This window comes from Trachypithecus francoisi, unplaced genomic scaffold (assembly GCF_009764315.1).
Source record: "Trachypithecus francoisi isolate TF-2019V2 unplaced genomic scaffold, Tfra_2.0 Lachesis_group3, whole genome shotgun sequence".
Taxonomy (NCBI): Eukaryota; Metazoa; Chordata; class Mammalia; order Primates; family Cercopithecidae; genus Trachypithecus; species Trachypithecus francoisi.
The window spans coordinates 148,322,936-148,347,546 of record NW_022681468.1 but is presented as its reverse complement, the minus strand read 5'-3'; the positions used below and the strand labels follow the sequence as shown (position 1 = coordinate 148,347,546).

Sequence of the window (24,611 nt, the reverse complement as noted above, 5' to 3'; positions counted from 1 at the left end):
ATCTCACCCTCCCGAGTAGCTGGGATTACAGGCACCCACCATCATGCCCTATAATTTTTGTATTTTAGTAGAGACAGGGTTTCACCGTGTTGGCCAGACTGGTCTTGAACTCCTGACCTCAGGTGAGCTGCCCGCCTTGGCCTCCCAAAGTGCTAGGATTACAGGCATGAGCCATCGTTCCCGGCCTCAATCTGTTTATTAAATAAAATTGTTCTTCCTCACATTTCTGGTGTTTGAACCTTTTTGGATAAGACCATAGCCCACCCTGATTTCTTGAGCCGATCATGGAATCTTCCTGTCTTCAGTCTTGTCGTCTAAGAAATAATGATGTGAATACCTTCCCTTAGAGGAAACTAAAACAACTTCCTTTCAGAATTGTGAGGATCAGATTAGGCCATGTTATTAGTTGTGTTTCTCTGGGGTAGTCATTCAACTTCTCTGTTTCCTCATTTATAAGGTGGATGATGGTAAATGAGGGTGATGCTAATGCCAATTTCATAGGATTGAAGAATAGATTAGTTTAATATATTTTTCAGTGGTGCTAAAGATATAATAAGCAGTGATAGCTGTTATTAATGTGTATGATAACATTTTGTAACTTCCAAGCACATCCCAGGTCCTTCTTAGTCATTATAATTTTTCATCTTCTAAGTTGATAGAAATCAGATAGATTTCTTATCCCTGATATTACCACAGGATCTGGACCTATGTCACAGTACTATACAAGGACACAATCAAGTTGCAGGGAAAGAGATGTGGTCAAGGATGACAGTTTGTATTCAACAGATTGAGGAATGATGTGGTTTAGAATCCAGGAAGAACCAGCCTCTGCTATGGGGTCCTTTCTGCTGTAATGCTATTGTTGTTTTCAGCTTGCTCACCAGTGCATGAAGGAGGTGCGTCGAGCTGCCTTGCAGGCCCAGAAGAACTGTAAGGAAACCTTGCCTCGTGCCCGCCGCCTCACCAAGGAGATGCTTCTGTACTGGAAGAAATATGAGAAAGTGGAGAAGGAGCACCGCAAGAGAGCAGAGAAGGAAGCTTTGGAGCAGCGGAAGTTGGATGAGGAAATGCGGGAGGTAGGGCAAAAGCATACCATTTTGAAAACCCTGATTATTACAGCCATTTGAAGAGATCGGTTTGCATTTTGAAAATTGTACATCTAAACCAATGACACTGTCGCTTATTTTTATTTTTATTTTTAGCAGAGATGCAGTTTCGCCATGTTGCCCAGGCTGGTCTCAAACTCCTGAGCTTCGAGTGATCCGCCTGCCTTGGTCTCCCACAGTCAGAAATTTTTTTTTTTTTTTTGAGGCGGAGTCTCGCTCTGTTGCCCAGGCTGGAGTGCAGTAGCGCAATCTTGGCTCTCTGCAAGCTCCGCCTCTCGGGTTCACGACATTCTCCTGCCTCAGCCTCCCAAGTAGCTGGGACTACAGGCGCCTGCCACCTCGCCCTTCTAAGTTTTTGTATTTTTAGTAGAGATGGGGTTTCACCATGTTGGCCAGGCTGGTTTCAAATTCCTGAGCTCAGATGATATGCCTGCCTCGGCCTCCCAGAGTGCTGAGATTACAGGCATGAACCACCATGCCCAGCCTACTTATATAGTTTTAACTTGCAGCAAGTACTGTTGTTAAACCTGATGCCAGCTGTTGTAGGCTGTGGATATTGCTGAGGGAAGCAAGAGGTGAGAATAAGAAGGCAAAGTCATTGTATTGCCATTGATAAACCAACTGAGATGAATGGAAGGAGAGTTGAGATTTGAAGAAAGAAGGGAATTAGTGGATTGGGTGATGTTTTCTTTCAGGTATATGTAGTAACTCATGTCAAAGTGAAGCTTTGGAGCCTCTTCTGAGCTCTTGATCTTCCCTTATTTTATCATGACTTCAAGAATGAAGATGGATTTTGCTCAGTTCTCTTTAATCTCCTGGCTAATTTGCATATTTGTGTATTTGCATGCAAGGTAATCATATTATCAAGTCAGTAAACATTTGATGCTTTTGGGAATTCTTAACTCACAGAATTTAAAGTCATTTGAGAGTTAGCCACAGATCTTGAAGTTTTGCAGGCAACTTGGCCTGTATTCTAGATTTGTGAGACCTAGATTCTTAGTTATGTTGATAGCTAACTGATGCTTATGCTGACTTATGCATCTTTTTCTTTGAACTTTTGAAATAAATCTTTGATGTATCCTTTCTATTTTCTTAATCTACTTTGTTCATTTAATCATATGGTAGTTAACTTCTTTAAGGTTAAAGATGTTATTCTTGGCCGGGTGCAGTGGCTCACGTCTATAAACTTAGCACTTGTGGAGGCGGAGGCAGGTGGATCATGAGGTCAGGAGTTCAAGACCAGCCTGGCCAACATGGTGAAACCCCGTCTCTACTAAACATACAAAAATTAGCTGGGCGTGGTGGCGGGTGCCTGTAATCCCAGGTACTTGGGAGACTGAGGCAGAGAATTGCTTGAACCCGGGAGGTGGAAGTTGCAGTGAGCCGAGATCATACCACTACACTCCAACCTGGGCAACAGAGGAAGAATCCATCACACACACACACAAAATATATATATATATATGTGTATGTATGTTATTCTTTTTCTTAATTGTTTTACTTTGGGAAGTTTTCCTTAGGCTGAGTGTATTGGCTCATGTCCATAATCCCAGCAGAAAGGCAGAGGCAGGAGGATCACTGGAATCCAGGAGTTCAAGACCAGTCTGGGCAACATAGTGATACTTTGTATCCATAAACAGTACAAAAATTAGACAGGTGTAGTGGCAAGTGCCTATAGTCCCAGTTACTCTGGAGGCTGAGGTGGGAGTATTGCTTGAACCTGGAATGTTGAGGCTGCAGTGAGCTATGTTCTTGCTACTGCCTCCAGCCTGGGTGACAGAGTGAGATATCATCTCTTCAGAAAAAAAACAAAGATTTTCGTGATAGCACTTTAGGTTTGAAACATGAACATTCATTATGACAAAGACTTAATTTTCTCTCACTCTCTTTCTCAAGTGTTCTTCTATTTTGGATCTTGCTCAAGTGCTATAATGCTTTAAAGAGACAGGATAATTTTATGTAGATTACTGCTTTATAAAATATACTGTCAACCTTTTGGATTTTTTTTTTTTTCTGTATTCCTTATTTTATTGTTTTCCTTTGGGAGAGTGAATCAAGGATAAAGTATATTTTATGAATTTTGTTATGAAATAATTCAAAATAATGACTCGGACCAATAATGCTCTTTTTTGGGGGAAAAAAAATAAAGCAAACAAGGCTGGCACACGCTGTGAGCTCACGCCTGTAATCCCAGCACTTTGAGAGGCTGAGGTGGGCAGATCAAGAGGTCGGCAGATCAAGACCATCCTGGCTAACATGGTGAAACCCCGTCTACTAAAGATACAAAAAAATCAGCCGAGTGTGGTAGCATATGCCTGTAGTCCCAGCTACTCAGGAGGCTGAGACAGGAGAATCGCTTGAACTGGGGAGGTGGAGGTTGCAGTGAGCCGAGATTGCACCACTGCACTCCAGCCAAGGCGACAGAGCGAGACTCCATCTCAAAACAAAACAAAACAAAACAATGACTCTTTAATATGCTACTTATACTGTATTCTGTGTTCCATATAATTTGGTATTTTGGATTATGTTTTCATTTTATTATCTTAGGAATGATTTTATTTATTGACACAATGATTATTTTTCTTACCTGGTTGTTTTAGAGTAGAGGCACTTTAAAAAAAAAAAAGTGGTATCTTACTCTGTCACCCAGGCTGGAGTGCAGTGGCATGATCTTGGCTCAGCGCAGCGTCTTATCTCTTGGGCTTAAGCAATCCTACTGCCTCAGCCTCCAGTGTAGCTGGGACTGCAGGTACATGCCACCATGCCTGGCAAATTTTTGTGTTTTTTGTAGAAACAAGGTTTTGCCATGTTGCCCAGTCTAGTCTCAAACTCCTGAGATCAAGCAGTCCACCTGAAAGGCACTTTTACTTTTAGCCTTCTCACATTAAAAAATATATGTATGTTTGCACGTGTGCGTGTATTCAGTCTATATTCGTTTTTTGTAGCTATTATTATCACAGATGAAGTACAGATTGTTGGGTTTTGTTTCATTTTGTTTGAGGTAGAGTCTTGCTCTGTCACCCAGTCTGAAGTGCAGTGGCACGACCTTGGCTCACTGCAACCTTTCCTCCTGGGTTCAAGCGATTCTTCTGCCTCAGCCTCCAGAGTAGCTGGGATTATAGGCGCTTACCACCACGCCCAGCTAATTTTTGTATTTTTTATCAGAGACAGGGTTTCTCCATGTTGACCAGGCTGATCTCAAACTCCTGGCCTCCAGTGATCCACCAGCCTTGGCCTCCCAAAGTGCCGGGATTATAGGCATGAGCCACCATGCCTGGCCAAAAAATACAGATTGTGTTGGGGAGTATTTTGTTCCTTCCTATAGATTGTTTTGGGGAATATTTTCTTCCTTCCATTAGCCATTTAATTTCTTTTTTTTTTTTTTTTTTGAGACGGAGTCTCGCTCTGTCGCCCGGGCTGGAGTGCAGTGGCCGGATCTCAGCTCACTGCAAGCTCCACCTCCCGAGTTTACGCCATTCTCCTGCCTCAGCCTCCAGAATAGCTGGGACTACAGGCGCCCGCCACCTCGCCCGGCTAGTTTTTTGTATTTTTTTAGTAGTGACGGGGTTTCACCGTGTTAGTCAGGATGGTCTCGATCTCCTGACCTCGTGATCCGCCCGTCTCGGCCTCCCAAAGTGCTGGGATTACAGGCTTGAGCCACCGCGCCCGGCCTAGCCATTTAATTTCATATACCTGTTGTATTGGCTTTCAGAATAACTTACAGCTTTTTGTCAGTTATTTTGGCTTTTGGTAGTAAAGAAGAGTTTTGGGACTGGTGTGGTGGCTGACCGGGCGTACTGGTCACGCTTGTAATCCCAGCACTTTGTGAGGCTAAAAGTGGGCCGATCACCTGAGGTCAGGAGTTTGAGACCAGCCTGGTCAATATGGTGAAACCTGTCTCTACTAAAAAAAATACAAAAATACATGCCAGGCGCAGTGGCTTACGCCTTTAATCCCAGCACTTTGGGAGGCCGAGGCAGGCGGATCACGAGGTCAGGAGATTGAGACCATTCTGGCTAACGCAGTGAAACCCCATCTCTACTAAAAATACAAAAAAATCAGCCGGGTGTGGTGGCGGGCGCCTGTAGTCCCAGCTACTCAGGAGACTGAGGCAGGAGAATGGCATGAACCCAGGAGGCAGAGCTTGCAGTGAGCCAAGATTACGCCACTGCACTCCAGCCTGGGCGACAGAGGGAGACTCTGTCCCAAGGAAAAAAAAAAAAATTAGCCAGGCATCGTGGTGTATGCCTGTAATCCCAGTTACTTGGGAGGCTGAGGCAGGAGAATCACTTGAACCTGGGAGGCAGAGGTTGCGGTGAGGCTGCTATTGTGCCATTGCACTCCAGCCTGGCCGACACAGTTAGACTCTTGTCTCAAAAAGAAAAAGAAAAAAAAAAGTTTCTGACGTGTACATTTTCAAAAATAATAAAGCTATATAGACATGTATCCACCATCCAGGTTATAAAATGGAATATATTGTTTGAATTTAGTTGTCTCAGTGCTACCATAGAAAAGTCATGTAAGAAAGAAACATTTTAGTCAGAAGCCTAATGGAGAAAAGATTCACAGTATAAATAAGAGCAAAACACTCGTTACTAGTAGATTATGAATGAAAGTTATTCATTGTGCCAGACGTGGTGGCTCACACCTTAATCCTAAAACTTTGAGATGATGAGGCTGGTGGATCGCCTGAGTTTGAGACCAGCCTGGCCAACATGGTGAAACCCTGTCTTTACTAGTAATACAAAAATTAGCCGAGGTTAGTGGTGCTCACCTGTAAGCCCAGCTACTCTGGAGGCTGAGGTACGAGACTAGCTTGAACCCGGGAGGCGGAGGTTGCAGCGAACCGAGATCACTCCACCGTACTCCAGCTCATGCAACCAATCGAGACTCTGTCTGAAAAAGGAAGATAAATTCATTCATTGCTTTTAGTGCCACTGACTTGGCTAAAATAAAATTGTTTATCAGCAATGTTTACATTTTTAAAAGTAAAGAATTGGTAAAGGATTTGAATGCAAATATAAGTGGTGAATTCTCCACTGCTTCTTGTATATCATTGATAATTGGGCTCTGTTTTCACCTTTTTCCCTCTTTAGGCCAAGAGGCAACAGCGAAAACTCAACTTCTTAATTACCCAGACAGAGTTGTATGCCCATTTCATGAGTCGCAAACGAGACATGGGTCATGATGGTATCCAGGAGGAAATCCTAAGGAAACTGGAAGACAGTTCTACCCAGAGACAAATCGATATAGGTGGAGGAGTGGTAGTTAACATCACACAGGAGGATTATGGTGAGTCTTCAATCAGGACTTAGAGGAAGGCTAACTCTTAATTTTTATATCTAAAGTTTATATACTTTAATTCTTGCAAATTTTTTATTGATTCATAGGTAATTTACCAGAAAAGAGAGATTTATTGTACTGGAGTAGGGAAAGTGTGTTTGTATAACAGAAGTATAAGACCATTTATTAAAGAAGTTGAATAGGAAAGATTGTGGTTATATGATCTTGCAAGTTTGGGAATATTTTTGTTGTGATTTGTTAGTAGAAATAACCGGTATTGTAATCAGAGTTTGTAGAACTGAACTGCGTTTCAGGAGAGGAAAACATCTCTCACATAATAAGATTCTTGGTTATTTAAGCATGAGAAAGCAGCTGTTCAGTTGTCTTTATGTGATCACAAGGAGAGGGAGGAATTGGGATGAAGTTCGAGAGGAATTTCACAGAGAATGCTGATTAAGGTTGTGTTGAGCTAGAAATAGTAGAGATTGTAACTGCTTTATCATATTTTGGGGATTACATATGTCGTATTTCTCTAATTAAAATAGTTTCACCTAGCATAAATATATTAAAATTTTGAATCCTGATTGTCTTGATTGTTGTAGCTTGGTATCATTTGGTAGAAGAAACCCTAATACTGAGAGGCAGTGGATGCCAGTGCCGTGGTTTTTTGTGAGCTTGCTTTGGCTATTGGAGACCGAGGCAGCCCTCCACCTCCATTGCATTTCCAGCTTCTTACCTCTGAGAATTTAGCCTTTCTCTTCCCCTACCCTCCGTGAACCCAGGGATAAGTAGAATGAGGGAATCAGGGATCCACATATATTGGTGTTAATTGCATCTTAGAACAAGATCAGTTGATAAAGTGTGATAATCCATAAATTTTCCTTTTCAGATAGTAACCACTTTAAAGCCCAGGCCCTGAAGAATGCTGAAAATGCTTACCATATTCACCAAGCTCGGGTGAGTCTTCAGATAGAAAGGTTTACTGTAATTGGCCCTGGAAATACCCTACAAGCTTTTACTTAGGTGGTCTTCCTTTAGTTTTAATCACATTTTCGATTAAAAGCATAGACTAGCTTGTGTGTATGTGTGTGAGTAATTGTGTGTAGGGTGGGGGGCTGGGTCTCTTTCCCTTTGGAATAGTAGGGATACTAGAAGAAAGGCAGAAACACGAATATTCAGTTTTCTAGCTTTAGCAATGTTTTAATTTCAAATTAGAACAGTTTGTGTTTTTTTTTTTTCTATCTGAGTAATCATGGGCAATATAGTATGAAATGCATCATAGATGTTTAATGAAAAAAAACATACTCTTGGTTTGTTAAGGGAGCCATATCATGGTTTCAAAAAACTGCTACATTATTTAATGCCTTCTTTCACCTAAGTAATAACTTGCTCTTTGTTATTTATTTTATTTTAGAGACAGAGTTTCGCTCTGTCGCCCAGGCTGGAGTGCAGTGGCACGATCTTGGCTTACTGCAAGCTCCGCCTCCTGGGTTCACACCATTCTCCTGCCTCAGCCTCACAAGTAGCTGGGACTACAGGTGCCCGCCACCATGCCCAGCTAATTTTTTGTATTTTTAGTAGAGACGGGGTTTCACCGTGTTCGCCAGGATGGTCTTGATCTCCTGACCTCGTGATCCACCCACCTCGGCCTCCCAAAGTGCTGGGATTACAGGCATGAGCCACTGCGCCTGGCCCTTTTTTTTTTTTTTTTTTGAGATGGAGTCTTGCTGTGTCAGCCTCCCGAGTATCTGGGACTACAGGTGCACACCACCATGCTCAGCTAACTTTTTTTATTTTAGTAGAGATGGGGTTTTACCATGTTGGCCAGGATGGTCTCTGTCTCCTGACTTCATGATCCACCCGCCTTAGCCTCCTAAAGTCCTGGGATTATAGGCGTGAGCCACTGCGCCCGGCCAAAGCTCTTTGTTATTTATGATATAGTGATGTTTAACAAAATCAGAAAGAAATTATAATCAAGTTGAATTAAGTAAAAAACTTGCTGTTTTTAACTTACTGCATAGGAGCCTCTATTTAACATTGACAGAGTGGAAGTCAAGGATAGACGAATGTGACCTTCCCCAATTTCTAATATAATTGTTACATTAAATAATATTAGTAATATGTTTTATAGAAATGATGTCATATACTACATTATATTATCAGATTATGAGAAATTTTGTTCCAATTATTTTTCTTAGCACAGGGTAGATATATTGTTATCTTGAGTTTTATTTGCATTTAATATTTTTCCTCTTTTTTTTTTCTAATTTTTTTTTTTTTAACTTTCCAGACAAGGTCATTTGATGAAGATGCAAAAGAAAGTCGAGCAGCTGCCCTACGGGCAGCAAACAAGTCTGGCACTGGGTTTGGGGAGAGTTATAGCCTGGCTAACCCATCTATCCGGGCTGGTGAGGATATTCCACAGCCCACAATTTTTAATGGCAAATTGAAAGGTTATCAACTGAAAGGCATGAATTGGTTGGCCAATCTCTATGAACAGGTGAATTTTAGAACTCTTTTCTAAAATTCTCTTTTATTAACTCTTTTCCTAAAGTCATTTGTTCAGTGTGATTGTAAAATGAGTACAAGATCTGGCTGGGCGCGATGGCTCACGCCTGTAATTGCAGCACTTTGGGAGGCTGAGGCAGGCGGATCACCTGAGGTCAGGAGTTTGAGACCAGCCTGACCAACATGGTGAAACCCTGTCTCTACTAAAAAAAAAAAAATACAGTTAGCTGGGCGTGGTAGCACATGCCTGTGATCCCAGCTATTTGGAAGGCTGAAGCAGGAGAATCACTTGAACCTGGGAGGCAGAGATTGCGTTGAGCCAAGATGGCGTCATTGCACTCCAGCCTGGGCAACAAGAGCAAAACTCCGTCTCAAAAAATAAATAAATAAGTACAAGATCATGTTTTAGATTTCACACTTTTAAAAAGCTATATTCTGGGGAGGGATTGCATTAGAAGAAATACCTAATGTAAATGACTAGTTAATGGGTGCAACACACCAACATGGCACATGTATACATATGTAACAAACCTGCATATTGTGCACATGTACCCTAGAACTTGAAGTATAATAAAAAATAAATTAATGTAGATTTATGAAAAAAATAAAATAAAAAGCTATATCCTTTGACAAGAGGCAGAAAGTTGTCTCTGTTTCTCTTTCTTTTTGAGACAGGATCTTACTCTGTCACCCAGGCTGAAGTGCAGTGGTGTGTTTATGGCTCACTGTAGCCTTAAACTCCTGGGCTCAAGTGATCCTCCTGCCTCAGCCTCCGCAATAGTTGGGACTACAGACACATGCCACCATGCCTGGCTAATTTTTGTATTTTTTGTAGAAATGGGGTGTCTCTGGGTTGCCCAGGCTGGTCTCAAACTCCCTGGCTCATGCGATGTGCCTGACTTGGCCTCCCAAAGTGCCAAGACAGGCGTGAGCCACTGCGCCCAGCTGATGTCTTTTTTTTTTTTTTTCTAACCTGGAGAGCCTACTGGAGAATATTTGTATATTTCTTATGGTTTGTCTTATATGGACTTGGTAAATCTAATTGTTTTTGTGTCTGGGTTGTATTAGCTAACAAACTGGCCTTGCCCTGTCTCGTGTACCATGGTTCATAGTTGTAGCTGTAGCATTGGCAAAAGCAATTACTATAGCAGTGGGTAAAAATGTTGAGGCTGAGTATCTCTAGTCACTTCTCTTTAAACAAGCCTGTTATCTTGGTCGTTCTTTTTGGTAATAGGTCAAACTTTATTTGATGAAATGTATGAGGTGTTGACCATGTATTTTTTTTCCCCAGGGTATTAATGGCATTCTTGCTGATGAAATGGGCCTTGGTAAAACAGTACAGAGCATTGCCCTTCTGGCCCATCTGGCTGAGGTGGGTAGATGCAATCTTTCTATCTTAATTTCTCTAGAATTTAGAGTAATTTCTGTTGAAAATCAGCCACTTAAAAGCACTATGCTAAGCTCTGTAGCATTCCAAGATAGTGGGACTCGATTCTTGCCTGCGAGCTTTGTAAGGGGACAGTATTGTATAACTTTTTGGTTTTTAAGAGGTCTAGGACAGTTTTTGAGCATGTGATTTTGAGACATTCCCTTCCACTCTGCATTGATTACCACCAGTGTAGTGGCAAGGGCAATATAGTTAGATCAGAACACGTTGCCTAACATTTCAACTCTACTCTTACTACCAGTGTAAACATGGGCAATTTAGCCTCTTTTCAACTTAACTCTCTGAGGCTTAGTTTCCTCTTCTATGGAGATATTATCTACTTTATGGGAATTTTATAAGAATTAAATTTTAAAAATGTGTAAAAATACTGAAAAAAAGCAGAAGCTGTATACCTATTAAATAACTATAAGATTGTCATGATAACTAGTATAGTAGAAAACAATACATACAAGTCAGTGTGTCATAAGTGCTCTGTGGATACTACCTATAAGAGGTCAGAAGAGGGAATAATTGCTTGCCATTTTTTTCTCAAGGTGTGTCTTTATGTTCTTATTATTAACATAGGATATTATTTTTGAATGTGCAGATTTGGGATTTCCTCACTATTTCTCTTGTTGTTTCCTGTTCTTAGATTGTTCTTGTCATTAATTATAATTTTGAATTAAATACCTTCCCTTTTCCTATAGCTGACTGACTGGGTTTTTCTGTTGCAGAGAGAGAACATTTGGGGACCTTTCTTAATAATTTCACCTGCGTCTACACTTAACAATTGGCACCAGGAGTTTACTAGATTTGTTCCTAAATTTAAGGTAAATATCAGTCCAAGCAAAACATTTATTGCTTTTGACTCTCCTTTTCTTGTCTTACTTACTTAATTACTCATAATAGTTTTAAATTTTGTCCAGGCTTGGTGGCTCATGCTTGTAATCCCAGCGTTTTGGGAGGTCGAGGTGGGTGGATCACAAGGTCAGAAGGTCAAGACCATCCTGGCTAACCTGGTGAAACCCTGTCTCTACTAAAAATACAAAAAATAAAAATAAAAATAAAAATTAGCCGGATATGGTGCCATGCGCCTGTAGTCCCAGCTACTCAGGAGGCTGAGGCAGGAGAATCGCTTGAACGGGGCGGAGCAGGAGTAGGGGAGGTTGCAGTGAGCCAAGAACACGCTGCTGCACTCCAGCCTGGGCGACAGAGCAAGAATCCTTCCGTCTCAAAAACAAAAATATCTCATACATTGTTCCGAAATAACTTGCATACAATCACTATAAAACTTACTGCTGGGAACAATGAGTGCATATTGCATTTAGCCTGATGATTGATACTCCTCGTCAAACTGCCATAATAGAAAACATCTACCGTGTTTGGTTTAACATAGATTTTGACAAATCATACCGTTAGTACACATCCTATCATTTATGGCATTGCTCTTTTCATTCAAATCTATTGTAAATAATTCGTATCTTTTTTAAAATACATGTCTTGCTTTTGTGTTTGTGTTTGTTTTGAGATGGAGTCTTGCTCCGTTGCCCAGGCTAGAGTGCAGTGGTGCGATCTTGGCTCACTGCAACCTCCGCCTCCCAGGTTCAAGCAATTCTGCCTCAGCCTCCTGAGTAACTGGGATTACAGGTGTCTGCCACCTTGCCCAGCTAATTGTTTTGTATTTTTAGTAGAGACTGGGTTTCACCACGTTGGCCAGACTGGTCTCAAACTCTTGACCTCAGGTAATCCACGTCTCAGCCTCCGAAAGTGCTGGGATTACAGGCGTGAGCCACCGCACTCAGCCGGTTTTTTTTTTTTTTTTTTTTTGAGTCTGAGTTTTGCTTTTGTTGCCCAGTCTGGAGTGCAATAGTGCGATCTCTGCTCACTGTAACCTTTGCCTCCAGGGTTGAAGCGATTCTCCTGCCCCAGCCTCCCGAGTAGCTGGGATTACAGGCATACGCCACCATACCCGGCTAATTTTGTATTTTTAGTTGAGATGGGGTTTCTCCATGTTGGTCAGGCAAGTCTCGAACTCCCGACCTCAGGTGATCCGCCCCCCTCAGTCTCCTGAAGTGCCGGGATTACAGGCATGAGCCACTGCGCCCAGCCCATTTTGCTTTTTTAATAGAGGCAGATCTCACTATGTTGCCCAGGCTGGTCTTGAACTCCTGGCCTCCAGTGATCCTTCCGCCTCAGCCTCCCAAAGTCTTGAAATTACAGGCATGAGCCACCAAACCCAGCCAGTTCATTTTCTTAATACTCTAAAGTCTGATCTCTAGTCTTAGTCCAGCTTGTAATGTCTAAGGTAGATAATGTGAACGTTGATTTAATTAATTCAGAGGAAAAGAATTCAGGTTGAGGTAGGAGGTGATCAGCAGGGAGGTATTTGGCATTCATTGGGTAAGACATTGATTAGATTTAAACAACTGCTTAGTTATGAAAAGTTGGAGGAATTTAAGAAAGAATGAATAGGATTTATTATGTTGTTTGCAATTTAAAAGGATTGAAAATGAATAAACTGTGTTCTGACCCCAGGAATAGGATAATGAAGTTGTACAGTTAGGATAGTATTTTGGAGATTATGTATCAAAATATGTTGACATGATCTCTGTGATTTTTGGTCTCTGTAATAGTGATGGGTTTCATGTAGTTTGAGGAGCATGGGATAGGGTGGAAATGTGAGGCAGGTGTTTTTCTGGTCTATGCTTTGTATGGAATAGGAAATTGTCTGGGATTTCCCACTTTGAGGCAGCTTTGTGGCTGTGGTCCCATTTTGTGGCTAAATTGTAGATATAGAAACCATACAAGGAGTATTAGAATATATAGCTTTTAACTTGACTGACTCATTTTCATCTTGCTGAGATGATGATGAGATCATTCTTATGCAATTTGTTGAGTATTGTCTCTTGAATTACTTGTCTTCTGGAATGGTGATCACCATCTTTTTCTGCTTTTTTTTTTTTTTCATGTAATGTTCAGTATATATTGAACAGTGCAGATGTTGAAAAATAAAAGGTCTAGGCCAGGCACAGTGCCTCACGCCTGTAATCCCAGCACTTTGGGAGGCCAAGGCGGTTGGATCACGAGGTGAGGAGTTCAAGACCAGCCTGGCCAAGATGATGAAACCCGTCTCTACTAAAAATACAAAAATTAGCAGGGTGTTGTGGTGGGGGCCTGTAATCCCAGCTACTTGGGAGGTTGAGGCAGGAGAATCGCTTGAACCCGGGGGGCAGAGGTTGCAGTGAGCCGAGATCATGCCACTGTACTCCAGCCTGGGCAACAGAGTGAGAATCCGTCTCAAAACAAAAAACAAAACAAAACAAAAAACAGAAAAGGTCTTAACATTTTTTCAGCAAAACCACTTAAGTTTTCAATAGCTCTTCCACTGGCTGATAGATGGCCATGTGATATTACTAATGTCATTGATACCTTTCCTTTGACTTTATAAGTATGCCTGAAACAGACTTATTATTTGCATGTTGAACTTTCTTTTGATATTCTAATTTAGGGTAATATGCCCGTGGGTGTTGCCACCTCTTTTGATTTTTTTTCTTTGCTTTTTTTTCTTAGAGATATTTTCTCCCTCTGTCTTCCAAGGTGGAGTGCCGAGTTGTGATCATAGCTCACTGCAGCCGTGAACTCCATCTCAAGCCATTCTCCCACATCAGCCTCCCAAGTAGCTAGGACTACAGGCATGCACCACAACACCCAGCTAATTTTTAAAAAATTTTTTGTGGAGACGAGGTCTTGCTTTGTTGCCAAGGCTGATGTCTAACTCCTGTTCACACAGTCATCCCACCTCGGCCTCTTAAAATGCTGGGATTATAGACATGAAGCACTGCATTTGGCCTGATTTTGTTTTTTTCCTAGTGCCCCAATATATGTTTTATTGTGACAAAATACTAGAGCATAGTATTTACCATTTTAACTATTAAAAATGGGCTGGGCCTGGTGGGTCATACCTGTAATCCCAGTACTTTAGGAGGCTGAGGTGGGAAGATCACTTGAGTCCAGGAGTTCAAGAACAGCCTTGCCAACACAGACCTTATCTCTACAAAAAATTTACAAATTAGTTGGACATGGTAGCGCATGCCTACAGACCAAGCTTATGAAAAAATGGGCTGGATGTGGTGGCTCATGCCTGTAATCGCAGCACTTCGGGAGGCTGAGACGGGTGGATCACCTGAGGTCAGGAGTTCAAAACCAGCCTAACCAACAGGAGAAACCCCATCTCTAGTAAAAATACAAAATTAGCTGGGTGTGGTGGCACATGCCTGTAATCCCAGCTGCTCGGGAGGCTGAGGCAGGAGAATCACTTGAACTCGGGAGGCAGAGGTTGTGGTGAGCTGAGATCGTGCCATTGCACTCCAGCCTGGGCAACAAGAGCGAAACTCCGTCTCAAAAAAAAAAAAAAAAAAAGTACAATGTAGTAGCATTAGGTACATTCACAATGTTGTGTAACCATCACTGCTATCTAGTTTCATAACTTTTTCATCACCCCAAACAGAAGGCCCTTTCCCGCTAAGCAATCACTTTCCATTCAACTTGTGCTATAGCCTCTGGCAACCACAAATTCGCCTCCTGTGGCTGGATTTGCTTATTCTGAACACTTCGTGAATGCTGTTTTTGTCTGGCTTCTTTTACTGAGTATAAAGTTTTCAAGCTTCATCCATATTATATCATGTATCAGTGTTTTATTCCTTTATATGGCTGAGTAATAGTCCATTGTGTATATATATCACATTTTGGTCATCCATTCATCGTTGATGAATATTTGGGTTGTTTCCAGCTTTTGGCTGTTGTGAATAGTACTGCTGTGAACGTTCCTGTGCAGGTTTTTGTTTGAACACTTTTACTGTTTTCACTTCTTTTGGGTGTGTACCTATGAGTAGAATTGTTAGGTCATATGGTAATTCTACTTATTAAGGAATCTGCCACCTGGGTTTTTTTGTTTGTTTGTTTGTGTGTTTTTTTTTTTGACACAGAGTCTTGCTCTGTTGCCCAGGCTGGAGTGCAGTGGCGCGATCTTGGCTCACTGCAACCTCCGCCTCCCAGGTTCAAGCGATTCTGCTGCCTCAGCCTCCCAAGTAGCTGCAACTACAGGGGTGTACCACCACACCCAGCTAATTTTTGTATTTTTGGTAGAGACGGGGTTTCACCATATTAGCCGGTCTGGTCTTGAACTCCTGACCTCAGGTGATCTGCCTGCCTTGGCCTCCCAGAGTGCTAGGATTACAGGCATGAGTCACCGCTCCTGACCTGCCACCTGTTTTTGAATGACTGTAAGCTAAGAATAGTTTTTACATTTTAAAATTATTGGTAAAAAAAAACTTTAATAGAATGTGGCGTATGAAATTGAAAGTCATACATATTGGAACATAGCCCCACACTGCACTCTTTGTCTACTTTTTTTTTTGAGGCAGTGTCTCGCTCTGTTTCCCAGGCTGGAGTGCAGTGACATGATCTTGGCTCACTGCAACCTCTGCCTCCCCCGGGTTCAAGCAATTCTCCTGCCTCAAGCTCCCGAGGAACTGGGACTACAGGAGCTTGCCACCATGCCCAGCGAATTTTTGTATTTTTAGTAGAGGCTGAGTTTCCCCATGTTGGCCAGGCTGGTCTCGAATTCCTGAGCTCAAGCGATGCTCCTTGGCCTCTCAAACTGCTGGGATTACAGACGTTAGCCACCCCCGGCCAGCTTTTTTCTTTATCTGATGTCTTGAGATGGCACTTAGAGTATTCATTTTCAGCTTCTAATATATGTACATTTAAGGATATTCATTGCTTTCTGAGCATGACTTTAGCCATCCAAAGGTTTGATGTGTCATACATACATTATCTTTGAGTTCATCATAATCTCTAACTTCCATTGCAAGTTCGTTTTTGACCCATGGGTTATTTAAAAGTGTATTTCTAGGTGGGATGATAACTTGAGCCCTGGAGTTCGAGGCTACAGTGAGCTATGATCACACCACTGTACTCCAGCCTAGGCAACAGGGCGAGACCCTATCTCTTTTAAAAAATAAGAAGAGTAATTTATAATTTTCAAACAGTAGAGGGTTGTCTAGACGTCTTGTTTTTTATTAATTGATACCTTAAATTCATACTGGTAAAAGAAACTTTTTGTGACTTCAATGCTTTGAAATTTGTTGAATCCTCGTTTTTATGGCTCAGCATATTGTCAGTTTTTATATGTCCTCTGTGTATTGGAAAATTATAGGTGTTCTGCCTTTATTCATTGCAGTGTTGCATATATGTTGATTTAGGTCAAAGTTTGTTAACTTGTCCAGCTCTTTCATGTCTTTGCTGATTTGTCTGCCTGTTCTGTCACTGACTGAGAGGGTATAATAAAATATACCATGATTATGGTTTTGTCCATTTCTCTTCTGTCCATTTTTGCTTTATATATTTTGAGGCTGTAAGATGTATACAAATTTATAATTTTATCTTTCTGGTGAACTGAACCTTTTATTATTATGAAATTTTCCTTTTAAAGACTTTTTGACTGAAAGTCTATTTTCTGATACTTTTTTTTTTGGTTAATTTTTTTCTGAATACAGAATATGAGAACATCTTTGCTTAATTTTTACATGGCATTTTTTTCTTCCTTTTGTTTTTAATCATTTTACGTCATTTATGGTGTAATTCTTTTTTTGAGACGGAGTCTTCATCTGTCACCAGGCTGGAGTGCAGTGGCATGATCTCAGCTCACTGCAACCTCCGTCTCCAGGGTTCAAACAGTTCTCCTGTCTCAGCCTCCCTAGTAGCTGGGATTACAGGCGCATGCCACCACGCCTTGCTAATTTTTGTATTTTTAGTAGAGATGGGGTTTCACCATGTTGGCCAGGCTGGTCTCTAACTCCTGACCTCAAGTGATCCGCCTGCCTCAGCTTCCCAAAGTGCTAGGATTATAGGCGTGAGCCACTGTGCCTGACCTTAAGGTGTATTTCTTGCCTCTTATTGGGAATATTTGTGCTGTTAATGTAAATGCTGATAAATACTGAGTTTAAGTCTGCCGTACTAATTGTTTTTCTACTTGTGGCACCTGTTTGATTTTTCTTTTTTCCTTATTTTTAAATTTAAATTTTTTTTTTTTTTGAGACAGAGTCTTGCTCTGTCGCCCAGGCTGGAGTGCAGTGGCCGGATCTCAGCTCACTGCAAGCTCCGCCTCCCGGGTTCCCGCCATTCTCCTGCCTCAGCCTCCAAGTAGCTGGGACTACAGGCGCCCGCCACCTTGCCCGGCTAGTTTTTTGTATTTTTTAGTAGAGACGGGGTTTCACTGTGTTAGCCAGGATGGTCTCGATCTCCTGACCTCGTGATCCGCCCGTCTCGGCCTCCCAAAGTGCTGGGATTACAGGCTTGAGCCACCGCGCCCGGCCAATTTTTTTTTCTTTTTGAAATGGAGTCTGGCTCTGTCGCCCAGGCTGGAGTGCAGTGGCGTGATCTCAGCTCACTCTGCCTCCCAGGTTCAAGCAATTCTCCTGCCTCAGCCTCCTGAGTAGCTAGAATAACAGGCACCCACCACCACACCCAGCTAATTTTGGTATTTTTAGTAGACACAGGGTTTTCAGCATGTTGGCCAGGCTGATCTTGAACTCCTAACCTCAGGTCATCTGCCCACCTTGGCTTCCCAAAGTACTGGGATTACAGGCGTGAGCCACCATGCCTACCCTAATTCAAAAACAGTTTTTGGCCCATGACACAGCGCTCAGGAGATCCTGAGAAATATGTCCCAGTTTTTTGATTCTCTCCTTTCTTATGTCCTTTTGGACTGATTAAATGTTATTGCTCTCCCTCCCTCTGTTAGCTTATTATTTGTCTTAGTTTGTTTTGTGCTGCTATAACAAAACACAGAAAACTGGGTAATTTATAAAGAAAAGAGATTTATTTCTTATAATTCCAGAGGGCCTAAGAAGTCAAAAAGTGAGGGGTCCTCATCTCACAAGGGCCTTCTTGTTGCATCACCCCAGATTGGAAAGCAGAGGAGCAGAAGAGCCCAGGGGTGAGGGGAACTCTTGTGATAATGGCATTAATTCATTCATGTGGGCAAAGCCCCCATGACCCCCCTGAAAGGTCCCACCTCTCACTATTGTTGCATTGAGGATTAAGTTTCCAACACATAAACCTCCAGAGAGATGTTCAAACCGTAGCACTAGTCATGTATTTATTTTATTCTTTTTGGGTTTTTTTTGGAGACAGACTCTCACTCTGTCCCCCCACATTTCAGTGCAGTTCAGTGCAGATCTCCACTCATTGCACCCTCTGTGCCCAGCTAATTTTTGTATTTTTACTACAGACAGAGTTAGCCAGCCAGGCTGGTCTTGAACTTTTGGCCTCAAGTGATCCATCCGCCTCAGCCTCCCAAAGTGCTGAGATTGCAGGCATGAGCCACCACACTTGGCCTATTTTATTCTCTAGTGGATAATCTGGGGGAGAAACTTGCTTTCTTGACTTAAGAAATATATATAAATTAAGAGTTACTACTTTCTGGATAATATAAAGACTTCGGTATACTTGGACTACCTCCCTTGTGTCTAGACTTACATGCTGTAGGTTTTGTATACTTTTAATATTTTAAACCCCATGAGACATTTTATTATTGCTTATGTATTTTATGTTTAGATATTTTCATATTATATATTCAGTTTTTATTAATCTTCATTTCTTCCTGTATACTTCTGCTTCCATTTGGCTAAAATTTTTCAAAACAATAAAAGATAGCAGTCTGCAGATTAAAGAAGCCCTATGAGGTCCAGGGATAAGGAGAAAGAAAACCACATCTAGAAACATCACAGAAAAAGTGCTGAATCTTGCATTCTTTTGTTTCTTTGTGCTTTAATCTGGATATTATCTTCTGACTTGTCATCTAGTTCACTAATTTTCTCTTCAGCTGCATCTAATCTGTCATTAGATCCATCCATTAATTTCTAGATTTTAGTTTTATTTTTCAGTTCTAAAAATTCACTTTGATTATTTTATAATTTACAGCGTACCACTGAAATTCTGTCTTGTTTTTCATTAACAAATTAGCATTTTTAAAAGTATTTTTATTTTTATTTTTAAATTTTTAAATTTTATTTAGTTTTTTGAGACACAGTCTCACTCTGTCGCCCAGGCTGGAGTGCGGTAGCATGATCTTAGCTCACTGCAACTTCCACCTCCCGGGTTCAAGCGATTCTCCTGCCTCAGCCTCCCGTATAGTTGGGACTACAGGTGCATGCCACCACTCCCACCTAATTTATTTTATTTTTTTATTTTTTTATTTTTAGTAGAGGTGGTGTTTCACTGTGTTGGCCAGGATGGTCTTGATCTCCTGAGCTCGTGATCCACCCGCTTTGGCCTCCCAAAGTGTTAGGATTACAGGTGTGAGCCACCACGCTTGGCCTAAACTTTTATTTATTTATTTTTTTTGAGGCAAAGTCTTGCTCTGTTGCCCAGGCTGGAGTGCAGTGGCACAATCTTGGCTCACTGCAACCTCTCCCAGACTCAAGCAATTCTGCCTTAGATTCATAAGTTCCTGGGACTGCAGGCGCGTGTCACCACACCTAGCTAACTTTTGTATTTTTTGTAGAGGCAGGGTTTCACCACGTTGCCCAGGCTGGTCTGAAACTCCCGAGCTCAGGTGATCTGCCAGCCTCAGTCTCCCAAAATGCTGGGATTACAGGCATGAGCCACCACACCCAGCCAAAAGTCTGTTTTTAACATTTTTATTATTTTAATCTCCTCTGTGTACATTATCTTTCTTTCATGTAGGCTTTCAGTCATATGATATGGTCTTTCTATATGTCTGGTTATTTTCTAATGCTATGCCCAGACATTGTATAGGAAAAACTGTAGAGATAAGTGTGGGCTCTCACTACTGTTTTCTTCTAGAGAGGATTTATATGTTAGAGAGGATTTATATGTTTTTCTGCCACTAGTAGTTTTTGGGGGTTGGTGGGGATGCAAATTATTTAAATCCTTCTTAATCTGGTCAGGAATTCAGATGTTCTGAGGCTGGGAGTCGGTATCTATTCAGGCAAGTCTATGTATGGTTTACTATAACTACTACCTTGTAGCCTTTGAATTCCAATTTAAAGCCAGGGATGTGGCTGGTTACAAGAGTCTTTTTCCTTGAACTACAATTTTTGTTCTCTATGTCTTATATCTTTTTTTTTTTTTTTAAGACAAAGCTTTGCTCTTGTCCCCCCGGCTGGAGTGCAATGGCATCATCTCTGTTCACTGCAATCTCTGCCTCCCAGGTTCAAGCGATTCTCCTGTCTCAGCCTCCCTAGTAGCTGGGATTACAGGCACATGCCACCACACCCGGCTGATTTTTGTATTTTTAGTAGAGACGGGGTCTCACCCTGTTGGCCAGGCTAGTCTCCAACTCCTGACCTCAGGTGATCCACCTGCCTCGACCTTCCAAAGTGCTGGGATTGTAGGCGTGAGCCACCGTGCCCAGCCTGTCTTACATCTCTTAAGAAAATGTGTCCTCAGTTTCTTACCCTCTCAACTAGAACTTTTGTAATGCAATGGTACCATAAGTGAGAAAGTATACCACATACTAGGCTGACCTCTCTGGGCTTCCATTCTTTTCTTATTTGGGCCTCTGTAATTGCCCACTATCTCAGTAGCTGTATTATGCCTTCAGACAAATGAATGTGTGTGTGTGTGTGGGGGTGTGTGTGTGTGTGTGTGTGTGTGTGTGTGTTTATTTGGACAACAGGGTTGTTTAAACCATTTATTCCACCATCGGCAGGAGAGGACTTCCTATACTCATTTTATTAGTTTCTTTTTAAATCGCTCCAAGTTATGTATTTGTTATGATACTTTTAAGATCATCAATAGAAAGTAATGTATATATCGGCCCTTTTTCTAGGTGCTACCATATTGGGGAAATCCTCATGATAGAAAAGTCATCAGAAGGTTCTGGAGTCAGGTAACATTCTACTTAAACTGCATACATACATACCGTGCATGCAGTCGTTATTTCTCTAATCGATATGGATAATTTCTTTTAGACAAAATCTTATTTATTATATATTTCTGGACACTGATCAAGTTTCCATTTTTCTCATACAGTACTTTTCCTATTGTAGGCAATCAACTGGACTTGATTTCCAGGATTAATTAAGAATCTTTTTTTTTGAGACAAGGTCTTGCTCTGTTGCCCAGGCTGGAGTGCAGTGGCGTGATCACAGTTCACTGTAGCCTTGACACCCTGGCTCAAGCAATCCTCCCACCTCAGCCTCCCGAACTACAAGCAGGAGACAGCACACCCAGCTTGTTTTTGGGACTATAGGCTTGCTACACCACGCCTGGCTAATTTTTGTATTTTTTGTAGAGATATGGTTTCAACCTGTTGTGCAAGGTGGTCTCAAACTCCTGGGCTTAAGTGATCCTCCTGCCTCAGCCTCCCAAAGTGCTGGGATTACAGGTGTGAGCCACCACACCTGGCCAGAACTTTTTTCTTTAATAAGCTGAAGACTAGTTTTCAGCCTAGTTTGTGGTAAACGTGACTGCTTTAAAAACAGTAGTGACCGGGAGTGGTGGCTCTTGCTTGTAATCCCAGTATTTTGGGAGGCCAAGGCAGGAGGATCACTTGAGTCCAGGAGTTTGAGACCAGCCTGGGTAACATAGTGAGACCCCATCTCTACATAAAATAAAATAAAAAAAATTAGCCAGGCATGGTGGTGCATGCCTGTAGTCCCAGCTATTTGGGAGACTAAGGCAGGAGGATCACTAGAGCCCAGGAGGTTATGTTTGCAGTGAGCCATGTTCACACTGCTGTACTCTAATGTGGGTAACGGAGTGAGACCCTATCTCAACAACAGTAAAACAAACAAAACCCCACAGTATGGTTCACTTCACTGCACATCTCCCTACCATATGGGAGAAGCACATCTTCAGGGCTCTCTTAACATTTCGGCCCTAGAGAAACAGTCCATACATCAGTTCCTTATTATGAATTATTAGGTTTCTCTTTTCACCCTTCCCCTTTTATATTTACAGAAGACCCTCTACACTCAGGATGCCCCCTTCCATGTGGTTATTACCAGCTATCAGCTGGTGGTGCAGGATGTAAAGTATTTCCAGCGGGTCAAGTGGCAATACATGGTACTGGATGAGGCTCAGGCGCTCAAGAGTAGTTCCAGGTAACATGAGTAGCAGAAACCAAACTCAGTGCATTGGGTTAAGTATACACACACACACAGACACACACAGACACACACACACACACACACACACACACGTAGACTTGTGTATATGAATGAAGATATGAGAAGTTTTATTTTATTTTTTTTGTAGAGACAAGGTCTCGCTTTGCTGCCCAGGCTAGTCTTGAACTCCTGGCTTCAAGCGATCCTCTTGCATCGGCCTCCCCAAGTATTGGGATTACAGGGATGAGCCACCCATCCAATATATGAGAGGTTTTAAATCAGACATGACATGATCTCTGCATCAGTCATGTACCTGATCAGAAGGCAGAAATTCCCTTTTTTTTATTTTTTCATGGAACACAAATGTTAATGCCAAGAATACGAAGACTTTTCTCAACTTTTATCTCCCTATTCAAGAAGGTGACATTTTTACAGGTCATCTCTTCAGGGAAAATTTCTATAGAGGAGGGAGTCTCTGCCCTTGCTTTTAAGATACTATTTTAGACAGGAGTTCTAAGTAGGAAATAAAGTGTTAGGTTATGTGGATTGGATGCTCTGTTTGTTTTATGTAGATTATCTGAGTCCCTGGATGGTTTTCAGATCTCCCAGAATCCTTTTATTTTAAGTCATGTGTTTAAAATATTCCAATACCTTTGAAGTCCCAAAGTAAAAAAAAAGTGTTATTTGGTGATATTAAACCTTGGCTTGGATGTATTTTTTATTAACTCTTGGTGAGTCCTTAGAACTTTATTAGAGGTCTATGTTAACTGGCTGTATAATATTTTCTGCAGAACTTTCTTTTTTCTTTTCTTTTCTTTCTTTCTTTTTTTTTTTTGAGAGGTAGTTTCGCTCTTGTTGCCCAGGCTGAAATGCAGTGGCGCAGTCTCGGCTCACTGCAACCTCCACCTCCCAGATTCAAGCAATTCTCCTGCCCCAGCCTCCTGAGTAGCTGGGATTACAAGTGCTTGCCACCATGCTCTGCTAATTTTTGTTATTTTTAGTAGAGGCGGGGTTTTGCCATTTTGGGTCTCGAACTCCTGACCTCAGGTTATCCACCTGCCTCTGCCTCCCAAAGTGCTGGGATTATAGGCGTGAGCCACTGTACCCGCCCTTCTGTGGAACTTTCTGTCCTCAGAAAGGTATTACTTCCTACAGCAATCTTTTTTTTTTTTTGAGGCAGGAGACAGGGTCTTGCTCTGTTGCCCAGGATGGAGTGGTACAATGGCGCAGTTGGGGCTCACTGCAGCTTCGACCTCCCTGTCTCAAATGATCCTCTCATCTCAGTCTCAGAGCTGGGACTATAGGTGTGTGCTACTGTGCTGAGCTGATTTTTTGTATTTATAGTAGAGACAGAGTTTCTCCATGCTGCACAGGTTGGTCTTGAACTTCTGGACCCCAGCCTCCCAAAGTGCTGGGAGTACAGATATGAGCCGCCATGCCTGGCATACCGCAGTTGTTCGAAGGAGCATATGCCTTTGGCCAGGAGCAACGAAGACTCATTTTACGTTTTCTTCTCACACAACACTCCTCATAACTGCTCCCTCCAAACTCATACTGGAAGTGTACAGATTAATAATTTTAACACTTTATACTACAGATATATATTTTCTAATTAGATGACTTATATCAGCAAAACTGACTAAAGATAATGGAGGAGTTTATAAAGCTAGAAATGATCCAACTCTGCCTATTTGAGGCTATTTTTTCTAAATCCAAATACCATGTTTTCAGTAGAGAGGAGTCATTTCCCTTGGAAGTTTCCTGTTTTCAGCTTTGTTGAATAATGTTTTTCAGTTGAATACATGATGGAGTACTTGATTCTGAATGTTAGTTTTTTGGAAGGCATTTTGTCAGTATGGGGGTCTCAGGATAATTAAAGAATGATTTGTTGCTAACATGAATTTGTAACTTACTTTATTAAACAGCGTTCGTTGGAAGATCCTCTTACAGTTCCAGTGTCGGAATCGTCTTTTGCTAACCGGGACCCCAATTCAGAACACCATGGCAGAGGTAGGCACTAGTCCAGGTCCCAGGTTTTATATCTTCATAAAACAGAAGGATTCCAGCAGAGCATAGAATTCTTTACCCATTCCCCTGCAGTGCTACTGCTTTGTATAAATTATAGTCCCCACATAAAAGACTTGCCCC

The 24,611-nt window shown here is 41.7% G+C and overlaps 1 protein-coding gene across 2 annotated transcripts in view; it reads left to right on the top strand.

The window, feature by feature from the left end:
• The window catches only part of INO80 (INO80 complex ATPase subunit), a 141,514-nt gene that overhangs the window by 37,555 nt on the left and 79,348 nt on the right, over positions 1-24,611 (top strand). For both annotated transcript variants that reach the window (XM_033190460.1, XM_033190461.1), the window contains 9 exons: positions 873-1,076; positions 6,203-6,398; positions 7,279-7,346; positions 8,680-8,889; positions 10,189-10,269; positions 11,058-11,153; positions 21,182-21,241; positions 22,315-22,457; positions 24,389-24,473. In XM_033190460.1, the coding sequence (XP_033046351.1) occupies positions 873-1,076; positions 6,203-6,398; positions 7,279-7,346; positions 8,680-8,889; positions 10,189-10,269; positions 11,058-11,153; positions 21,182-21,241; positions 22,315-22,457; positions 24,389-24,473 (1,143 nt within the window). The remainder of the gene's footprint in view (positions 1-872; positions 1,077-6,202; positions 6,399-7,278; positions 7,347-8,679; positions 8,890-10,188; positions 10,270-11,057; positions 11,154-21,181; positions 21,242-22,314; positions 22,458-24,388; positions 24,474-24,611) is intronic.